This window comes from Ceratina calcarata, unplaced genomic scaffold (genome assembly GCF_001652005.2).
Source record: "Ceratina calcarata isolate Rehan_Ccalc_2016 unplaced genomic scaffold, ASM165200v1 scaffold39.2, whole genome shotgun sequence".
NCBI classification, from domain to species: domain Eukaryota; kingdom Metazoa; phylum Arthropoda; class Insecta; order Hymenoptera; family Apidae; genus Ceratina; species Ceratina calcarata.
Window position 1 is genome coordinate 516,101 of NW_017162322.1, and position 11,132 is coordinate 527,232.

General features: G+C 42.1%; 2 protein-coding genes across 5 annotated transcripts in view; one reads left to right on the plus strand and one right to left on the minus strand.

The window, feature by feature from the left end:
* Stg-1 (stargazin related protein STG-1) overlaps positions 1–998 on the minus strand; it is a 29,830-nt gene extending 28,832 nt beyond the window's left edge. Inside the window, exon 1 of one of the 2 annotated variants that reach the window (XM_026814458.1) lies at positions 647–998. The gene's annotated coding sequence lies outside the window, so the exon portion shown is untranslated. Of the gene's footprint in view, positions 1–559 lie in introns of both variants that reach the window. The other variant, XM_018026721.2, reaches the window with a different exon arrangement.
* Positions 999–3,493: 2,495 nt separating this feature from the next.
* LOC108626016 (P17/29C-like protein DDB_G0287399) overlaps positions 3,494–11,132 on the plus strand; it is a 10,289-nt gene continuing 2,650 nt past the window's right edge. Inside the window, exons 1-4 of one of the 3 annotated variants that reach the window (XM_026814456.1) lie at positions 3,494–3,621; positions 4,129–4,213; positions 6,517–6,648; positions 7,798–7,890. In XM_026814456.1, the coding sequence (XP_026670257.1) occupies positions 4,132–4,213; positions 6,517–6,648; positions 7,798–7,890 (307 nt within the window). In that variant the 5' untranslated portion in view covers positions 3,494–3,621; positions 4,129–4,131. Of the gene's footprint in view, positions 3,622–3,642; positions 3,827–4,128; positions 4,214–6,516; positions 6,649–7,797; positions 7,891–11,132 lie in introns of those variants that run through there. The other 2 variants (XM_026814454.1, XM_026814455.1) reach the window with 2 other exon arrangements.

The window sequence follows — 11,132 nt, forward strand, 5'->3', positions numbered from 1 at the left end:
CTTGATTTACTGCCGGTGGCTTAACGGTAGCTGGCACACAAGGATTTCAAGAAAATGTTTCCGCGTTGAAAAAAAAAAAACGGGGATTGATTGAAAACAAATTGCAGTGATAATGTATTTTATTTAAACAATCTGCAGGTGCATCGAAAGAAAAATAAAAAAACTCGATAGAAATGATCCGTTAAGAGGTTCGACGAGGAGGATTAAACGAGAGGTAGAAAAGGGAAAGAGCCGGAAAACACTCACTTAAATACCGTTCGTACAGCGCTGAACCTTCCTTGAAACGTTTGCACGAGAAGCTGTATTTACTCGGTCGACGTTGACCGAAGCGGGTTCGCGATTGGAACTAAAAACTCTGCGAGAAAATAAAAAGAAAAAGGAAAAGAATAAGAAGAAACAGAAGTAACGAGTACTGGAGCACGCGCCGGTGTGTTTAATTATAACCTTCGCGTCAGCAGTGGAACATGCGTTTTCCTGGAGTTTAAATAAGTAGGCACGCGACGAAGAATCCCGAGGAAGGATCGAGGCCTACACGATTTTGGTACTTCTTCGAGCATACCTGAAGTTCCTCGACGGTGGCTCGATTTCTTCCCCAGGAATCAAGTATCTCGTACGCACACCTACGATATCATCCCTGTGCTCTCACCCCCTTCGCTCTCGGCTACCCTCCACGATCACTGACTGCAGCAGAGTCCACACGGGCGCTGCGACACTCGTACCAGCACGGTAGATACTCTCGCGCTTCCCTCGATCGTTAACGAGAGAACTCGCGGACGCGACAAACGAGACTCGCGGAAGACGCGGGTTAAACGCCCCCACCGGTCGACCGCCGGGGGGTAACTTTTAAATATATATATATATGTCTACGCGTATATAGAAAAGAGCGTCGAGCTCTGGAGTTCCGTGCACCGGTGCGATAGACGAGCGCACACCTGCCCGTAGGAAGCGCCGAATTCGACTACTCTACTGCCGGACGACGCCCGTCGTCCGCGCAGGCCACCCTCTCGAAAGCGCGGCGAGACGCGCGCATACGCGCGGGAGAAACGCTCGCCGATCAGATCCTGGAGGAACAACGTAGAGAAACTATCGGACTCCTGTGGCACACGTATAGACACTTCGGCAACTTGTTCCGCTCGAAACCGCTCCCAAACTTTAACTTTCTCTTCGTTTCATCCGCATTCATACTTGACGTTGACGACAAAAATGAATAACGATTAAATCAACTCGTATCGAACGTAATCATTCGACTATCGAAGTACTAAATAGTGTGTATGTTAAAAAATAGAACGCGTAAAGAAGAAAATAGGACGGGATCGGAAAGCAGATACGGTCTCTCGTATGGAAAATAAGATGCGAAACACACGGCGCGGTGTACGGAAGCAAAGGAGAAAGTATTGAGGATTTATCCGGCTACGGGGAAGAAAGAGGAGCCGGAGCTTCGAGCGTAGGGTGGATGGGACAAAGGGATCGCGGGACAGTACGTATGTATGTACCGAACGGTACTGGTAATTTCTTAGAGAGGATTGACGGGTTGTAAAAGGGGGTGAGACGTCATAGTTGTTATGCACTCGCGCGAATGAGTGGGGGATGATACGCAGCGAGCTGGGGCACGGGAGATATGAAATCTATTGGACGGAAAAATAGAAAGGGAGAGCATGAAACGTGGAACTGAAAAGGAAACAACGAGGGAAAAAGACTAAAAGGTGAAGGTGTGTTTCAGCGGCATGCGTGAGGCTGTGCATGGGTACGCGTGGTGTAAAGGGGAAAGGGGAACGACCTCGGCGCGGCTCGTCGCGAGCACAGAAACCCACCACCGCACCGGTGCGTTCATCCAGCAAAAGCGTTTCTACGAAAGTTACCCCCCGCACGCTGTATTGCCACCAGTCCAAGGTTCCTCTGTGGCATATCCCGGTGTCGAAACCCGGCAGGACCTTTGCGCAGTCTCCGGCATCGAACATCCTGCCACCGAGGGACGGAGAGAGCAAAACTGAACCTCGACCAGGGTGGTTGCTCCTCTGTTCGCTGGGACGAAACGTTCCGACACGTGAGGGTTTGTGACGAGAACTCCTTGTCGATGAGATTTCTAGGTAGACGTGACTGCGGCAAAACCGCCGTCGACGTCGGGCGGTCGACTTTGGAAACGTAGCGGACAGTAGGATGAAAGAGACCTCGAGGTTAAGCCGTTTTTCAAGGGGGATCATTGGCTGGAAAATCGTATGATCTTCGGGTCACAAAGAAACGAACGTTTTCACTGGAAACATTTTTCTTGGCTCATTATGTACGTTATTCGGTTAATGATCGTGACCACCACACGTACATTCCTCTCTTTAAAATACTAAGAATTTCGATTCTTTTCAATTAGTTTTATGTATAAAATTCTTCTTTTTAACTTGTTTGCTCGTCGTTCACTTAACGTCTCTTAATTACGCTTTTCAATTTCGCTCCGCAGATTAATTCCACACGTCACTGCAATCGAAATATTAAATGCGTTAAACGAATTTGATGAAAAATCGTTGAAAGGATGTTCAATTTCGGTATTTTCATTTGTTATATGGTACGATGTATAAACGTGAAAAATAAGAGTGCTCAAGGATTATCCCTTGAGACAAACACGTCCCGACGCGTGAGCTGTTTGCGAATATTCGCCCGCGAGGCTTCCCTTTGTAGACACGTACGTAAAATCATGAAGGCGAGATGATAGATCAACCGTCCAATTTCATACGCCCAACAAATAAGTTTAAAACTGAAGGTAAATTTATGTAAATTTCAGTGAGCAAAGGTTCCACTATTTTCTTCAATATAATAGAAGAACATTTTACGAGCTTAGCGGACTTTGATTCGGCCTTATCTGATTTTTAAAACCGGCTAAGATAAATCATTTTTTCCGTTTAATATCTGTATTACTGCATTCGTGCATTGCGTATTACGCAACGAAAACATGAAAGACGAGCTGCGATACGTAATAAAGTGATATTAAATCTTGATGCGCGTAGGTCTGACTTCTCTATAAAGTTCCACTAAAGGTAGAGCAATACGCGAAAACTTTACGTGTAATAAATTGCACAACGACTTTGATCTTACTATTCCTCGAAACTAATATATATATAACATTTCTTGTGAGACAATGAAACAGAAGTATTTTCTTTATTCCAAACGTCATAACAAGTTAATGACATCATAGAACAGCGATGCGATTACCCATGATTCAACGTTTAACACGAACTTCTTAGATGTTTTTCTCTATAGTTATAGAATCTTTTTCCATCGCTGAACGAAGTTTGTTCTCGATATCTGCTAGAAAATTTTTTATAAAACTGTTGGAAGTTTCTTCTTCCTTCGAGAAGTAGACTTTCCTGTTTTGTGGTGATTAAAGCGATAATTTACGGTCAACATAGCATTCTATTTCCTTTTACGTCATATTCTTCGCGCCGTATCTGTTCTCGATTTTGGCCTCACATCGGACCTTGTCTATCTATGTTTAATTCTTCGTCTGTCCTGGTCCGACTCACGCGACTGGGTCAGTAACGATGCTATACTATTGCATTTCATCGAATGTGTTCAGTGTTGTTCCGACTGCGAGTGGGAGTGGACGTTTGCCGTCTGTGAAACCAAGTTTTCTCGGTAAGTTCACGTCACTATCATCGACTATCATCGATGCGATGTCAAATCGCGATTCTTCAAAAGTTCGTACTCTAATTTATTGATACGGAGTGTAAAACACGATAGTAAAACGGTGCAACGTATAGAAACGTGCGACGCAATTCGCGATTGCTCGCGACATTCCAAGGTCGTCGACGAATTTAATGCCAAAACGACGAATTTATAGGTTAGTTATTGATGTAAGTTTAGAAGAGTTTAATAAAATTGTTCTGTGTAATCGAAAACGTAAACGTTCTTCGACGATTTCGAAGTTGCGTTCGAGGTTAGGAAGTAAGGTTAGAATGTCTGAGAATAGAAAAGGAAGGAGTGTGCCGTTACTGCGAAACTGGTTGTTTACTTAGCATAATTAGTGCTGGAATTTTAATAGTTATTTTTTACAATCGTTTCGTTTGCATATCTGTTTATAAACTGATTTTCCGTGTGGAATTAATTTTTGTGAAACATTGATAAGGAATATCTCTGTTACAGAAAATGCTGTCCAGTTCTACACTGGGTGTCCTACTTGGGACGATCTTGGTCATCTCCTCAATTCCCGATGCTGCTTCCTATAACAGTAAGTAGATTTTAAAACGAATCATTTATTTTCCAAATTTCTTTCTGACTTTTACATCGACCTCGTTAACAAACCGATAACGAGGATGTTTGAAACGTTAATAATGAAATTTTGGCGCACAAAGCTTTTTCGTATACAGAGAATAGTATTTTATCGAATACGCACCATTTATCTCTGCGAACCTTTGTAGATTTAGAATCTTTTGTTTTAAATTCACGGTGGTTCATACGCGTTATGAATGAGCACGTTTCTGTAGTAATGCAAAACTAGTTTTTACAGCAGTTGATTACAAATTATCGTTGCCGAGGGAAATCGACGGGGCTTATAGTTATTCCCAATACTAATTACAAATTGCGGTGTTATAATCCAGTTTAAATCGCGGCGTGGCAATTCAATTGCTATGAGCCAATCGTTTCGTTTGATCTGGATTAAGTGGACTTAATGGAAACAAATGATCGTTTTTAATCTCTAACTCGACCGAATGTAATTACATCGACCTTCGTCGTGGTCGTCGTTTTCCTCCTCCTTCCTCTTCCTAATCTGGTTAAATACGGAAAAAGGAAACCGCCATAGGAACCGTAGATGATTAAAAAGGCAGTAGCTACGTTCGATCTTCGATTCTAATGTTCGAAGTTCGTTCATTCTAAAACTCGTTTATTCACATCGTTTGGCTTTGTCGATTTATCACCGAGCTTGATCATACCGGTGGATCTATTATCACGCAGTTACGATTCAAGAAAACACGTACTGATTCATGGTAATTAGAGTTGCGTAACAGGTGTACAGTTTTCAGTACCAGCGATGTACATTATAACGTTATTAAAACACTTTTACATGTACATTTCTGTTTTTCGCTTGAAGAAGAACTCGTTATCGCCGACGTGAAATTATTTGTTCAGGACCGCGATGAATTTAATTAAACGCACGTAATTAATTACCCGGCCTTAATTGCGACCGTTGAAACCGATGACCATACGAAACGACACTATCGTGACCGCGTACGCACGTTTTGAAGCGTACAGAATTTAATACAGCCACGTTACTCGCAGCCTCCATTCATTTTTTCTAATTAGAAAATCGTTTACGTTATCAGCGGTGGCAGCACGCACCGCGGGGAGTTTATAATAACTCTCATTGTTCTCGTTTCTCCCGTGTTCCTGAATATGACGAACGTTTAACGACGATTAGAGGGATCATTAGCCCATTTTTAATGCCACCTTCATTCCCGCGTACCGTTTCGTCCCGTCCCTTTCCCTGACACGTAGGCAAAAGCGGATGACACGGTGCTGGGCGTTAACTCCGGGTCGCCCTCTTCCCCTTTCGCCTCTTCTTTCCTCCGTGCTCATCGCCGGCCGGATAATTGAGAATCGATGGAGTTATACGGGGATGACGCTGTGGTACTTGAATAGAATTACGATTAGCAGCCGATGCGAAGCGGCCCGGATAACGTCGGGTAACTGCGTAATGTGGAAATTGTATCTCGGGGGCAAGAAACTTTCCAGCTGCTATTTACTAAGCACGCGAATTTTTTGCCGCGATCGTTAATACCAAAAACGGTGGGGAATCGTTCTGCTCTTCACGCTCGAGCAAAAACCGCGTTAATCACCGGATTGCGTCCACGTTTCTGTTGTTCCTATGCAAGTTATTGTAAATAATCGCGGTCAAGGATGGCCGTAGAAAAAGAATAACAGGATCCGTCCTTCGGTTACGGGGCCGATCCGGTTGTTTGTCTCAGCGGCTGCACGTGAATTTAATCACCCTCTTGGTTACGCAGTTTCTGCTGCTGAAAGTTCTCGAGCGAAACTTGGCACGGGGTAGGAGAATATTGAGTTAAAGTCACCCGAATGTAAATATGCTTACTCTCCGTTTGGTAGTTTCGCGTTACATGGCTGGCCGTGTTCTCAAAACAGGACTTAATAGTTATAGGAACTTGGAATAAGCATACAAGTGAATAAGCTGGATAATGTTATCAATTCGTATATTAAATGATAGATGATAAGTTTCTGTACGAGGTAATAGCACATGTTTTATTGGGAGACCTGAATAAGGTCCAACCGTGCTTTCTGCTGCTTCGATATTTCATTATAATGGCACGATAATGTTAATAGTTCTCGTTTACTTGGTGAAACGAAAGCTTTCCGATGTGAGCCATCTGAGCTCTGGTATAAATTCCACTTATGACACGTCGCGTCGGCTTTCACCAAGCGAACTTCTAATGAACCGTGTCCGATCGCTTATTACTCGGAACTTCGGCCACTAAGCGAAAAGCTCAACGGTAAGGGGTTGTTACTCTTTGCCCGCAGAGTATGGGAGGACGTGCAAGGACATCGGTTGCAGGAGAGACGAGGTCTGCGTGATAGCCGAGGATCCCTGTTCAATCTACCAGCGAGATAACTGTGGCCGTTATCCGACTTGCACGAAAGCTCATCCAGGGGGTAAGAACATTGTTGACCTTTTCATAAATTTATTTCTTTATCGGCCCCATCTCGGTAAATAACGAATGAAGAGGCAGGGAATGAAAAGAAATGAATTTCGTGGCTCGCATCGTTGCGTTGCGTTGCGTTGCGTTGCGTTGCGGTGCGCTGGTGGCACGAACGTTTTTCAGCGATTCGGTGATTTTATTTCGATCACGTTTCATCGGATGAATTTCATTTGCTTGATGATTCCCGTTTTTTGTATTTGCAAACATCGATCCGTCATTTTATTTTCCTCTTGCTGCTAATTAATGGAATCAGATAATAATAATAATAACGTACTATTATATGTTGTTTTTACAAATTTTTATTAATCGTAATAATAATTTTACTCGAATGTTAAGTGTCAAGTTTCCTATCAATATCGACTTTATTAGCTACCCAAGAATATGTTGCAAATCGTTAGAACGTTGCGTAATTCCTATAATGCTTGACTCATCCATGGGATAAATTATTGTTTACTTCATGACCCTTCAGTCAATTAGAGATTTATTAAATTTTAATCTATCGTCTATACGACTTATGGTCTAGCTACACTGACGACACGACAACGACAGCCTGGGTTTTTTGAGCAGGTGGGGTGGCCGAGCCGGTACCGTAGCCTTTACAACTGCTTTTACATGCTTTTCCTTATACTCTCAGTTGTAAAGGCTACGGTACTGGCTCGGCTGCCCCATCACCTCAACAAACTCAGTGTGTCGTTGTCGTGTCATCAGTGTAGCTAGAACTTTAATAACTAATTACATATGAAATTCGTTATCCCATGATCAATACCAACGAATATTGCTACTGTGTTTCAATAAATTCCAAACGGTTAAGCGATAATCAAGTATCTAACTTTTGGTGTAATTATGACAAAGTAATATCAAGCATCCGTGTTTTAGAATTCATATTTTTCTCGATAGACGAATATTAATTCATTTTCGAATTGTATTAATTTTTGTTGCACGTTTCGTGGTTCTTGTTTTAAGCTATCAAAAGTTTCAACGTTCATTTATTCCGGTGAACGGTTTTAATTGTTTGCAACGCGTGGTATTTTATATATAAATACGCGGTTCAACGTGAATTAAAAGTATGAATAATTGAACGAACGTTCGACATGATTTATAGGAGCTAACTGTGTCAGCATGGTCTGCGGTGAGAACGAATACTGCAAAACAGAGAACGACATGCCGACGTGTGTAAAGAAGTCGACCGCGATCGGTGAGTGTTTATTTTCTTTTAATTTTTCCACTTTTTAATATCGCGACATGCACCAGCGTGATCGATTATGCGTGCGTGCTCGACGCGGCATGAAATTTCGAGTGCATGGCGAAATGCATGAGGCAGGAATACAATAGCGACGGGAATGTTTCAAAATGAAAATGTCATGGTGTTTTATTTGGAAATTCTATCAACAGATTCATTGATCAATCAAATGTAATTTCTATTTCGACGAAATGTTCGAATTAACACTGTACTCGAATTTTTCGATTGAAAAATAGATCACTTTGATATCTGGCTAATGGAAATTTAAGCTGTTGTAATCCGCCTTTCAATGGATTGAAAATACCGCTTTATTCCAGACTTTTCATTTACATACCCTGCCTGTGTAATCACCTTTTCAATATGAATCGCGCATTTATTCAAATAATTTTTACTTTAATCTGCGTTCGTGATGAACATTGATTTAAATCGTGATAACACGTTTTTGATTAATGTATGACCCTGCGAATCATTGCCAGTGCAAATTTCACTAACGCGTGATCACTTTAATACTATTTCCGGTGCACTTGATCTTGAACACTATTCACGGTGTCGTGATTCGTCTTTCTTTGAACCGCATAACTATACTAAGCATAACCGAGCAACAGTATTTTTTACCCTTTAACGTAACAGGCGAGGAGTGAATTTTAATTCTTACTTCTTCTAACACGGTGAGTGGTAAATCCGTTGAAACTGAGTGAAAATTTTCGTAGTGAAAGCACCGGGTAATTCGGGTTCGTAATTTTGAGGCGTATCGCGTTAAGGTGTAAAGCGGGATGTAACGCGAGATCGCGAACCCTCAGGAACCTGTACAGTAGATCTTTTTTTTTTCGCCTCAACTTTTGCGAACACGACCTTTCCATTATCGACACCCTCCGCACGCAAACGTGTAGACGCGCGTACACGGCATCCGCCCACCTACTCGGGTTATAGGATTTTGGAGAAATTGCTCTCGAACGTATAAACTTTTAACATCCTGTCGATATACGGAAGAAGGAAAAAGGATATCGACTTCGAACGTGTGTACTCCATGCAAATTTCCTCCTGCGCTCATAAAAGCGAACAGCTCCGCAATTATTCATTTCAGAACCCTCGGTGATTTAATTCGTCTTTTATTTTTCTGAAAACGAAATACGCGGTGGACGGTGAATCGAAATGTTCTTTCCTATCATCGACATGCTCACGGCTGGATAGCTACTGCATGCTGGTCTACGCTTCCCATTTACGTGTCTAACGCTTTTCGATTACTTTGGGAAAATAACAGCACGGTTTTCCGAACTGCTGCACTTGACTAACTTTACTAAAAAAAGAGGAAACCCGCAATTTCCCAGTGAAAGGTTTCCACAAATGGAATGTGTGTTCATAGTTAGTCATAGCTAGAGTTGTTCCGTTGTGTTTTTCGTTGACGATTTTCGCTTGACCTTTTCCGTCTGAGTCGAGAATCCCTCGAGGGAAAAACGAACGACAAACGTAGACGAGGGATCTTTCCAGGATACGATTCGGCCGGCATTTCTTACGTGAACGGGCAGCGAACCAACGACGGTGAGAATCGCGATAAGCCCACGAACAGCAACACTGCCAGTAATTCGAACCCCTACGCGAATGCTAATGCGCCCCCGGTCCCGCCTGCTGATCCAGCGGGCGGTTATCATCAAGTGAATTCCGGCAACAATTTGGGTTATCCACCGTATCCTAGTAACAGCGGGTCCAACAGCGGATATCCACCATATCCTAGCAACAGCGCGACCGGTTCGAACAACGGTTATCCACCTTACCCGTCGACGAACCAAGGAAATCGGCAACAGGACTTGGGATATCCGCCTTACCCGACTAACAACAGGATGCCGGTGCCCGGTCAGCCTGGCCAGGGCAACTATCCCAGTTATCCCGGACAACCGGCTTATCCAGCGCCGCCGGGATATCCACAACAGTATCCTGGATACCAGAATTATCCTAATCAGAATCGGCAACACAATAACCTCTACACTGGTTATCGCAAGAACGCAGCTATCGTTCAGTCTCCGTCTCTGATGATCGTTTATTTGGCGAGTGTCCTCGCATTTTTCTTGAACAGGTCATGAGACGGAGAATTTCTAGTTGATAGCGTCTTATTCGGTATGGCGAGATAATAGGAGGCAGACTTTACGTTTGTCTGACGGATTTTATTAAAAACAGATAGGTGCTAAATAAGTTTCTATACGTAAATGGAGATTATCAATTATGATTATTAAACGAAGGCAGCACACAATTTTTAGCAAAAATCTAGTGCTAAGTGATTTGATTTTTAATTTTTACTTTTTTTACACGCTCAATGTATTTTATGCGAAAATTCTGATAAGCACGTCATGATTTGTATATAACGTATTACGTGCCTTTTAACGTGTCTTTCAACACAATCATTTTCTGGTGACGCATTTATAATTAATGGAGATTCGATATAATGACAATTACAGTTATTCCGTCGCATAGAGGATAAGATTTTTCTAACAAATGTTGGTTGCCGAATCTGGATTCGGTCTGCTTGAAGGTAGAAAGTTCTTCCATCCGATATACCCACGAATCGCTTGGATATTCGATAGTGCGCACAGTTTTAAAATAAAATCTTCCAATTTGTAAATATACAATCAGTTATCGAATATCTAAGTCGATGCCTTGAGCAGAGCTAATCAACATGGTACCTGATATCGCGAGTTTTATTGAAGATGATTTTTTTTTTATTAATATAAAAATAAAATTTTAGTCTCTCTATTTACTAAGGTACCGTGATATACTATTTTGCCGTCCGAAAATTAATTTAACTTGGCGTTAATAAATAAAATATGCCTGCATAGATGATCCGTCTATATTTATAATATGAAATTGTTGCTACAGAATTCGCATGTCTGCGGACTGTTTACTTGAAATAAAATGTAGAATATATATCGTTTCTACCTGAATTTCGAGATGTTCTAATAAACCACCTGTCACCCGTTCTTTACCCGAGTTTGGAAGCTGTTGCTTCGAAACGCGCTTTGGAATTAATTTCTTGGAAGAGACGTAGCAAACACCGACTGATCTCGTTATCGTGTCGAACCCTGACACCTCTTATCTACTTCACCGAGTGACGTAGCACTTACTTTATTGGGTCATAGTTCTTAACTGGCTGACAGTCATTTTCTGTCTATCAGTTTCAATATCTTTTACATCACTTAACATTTGCT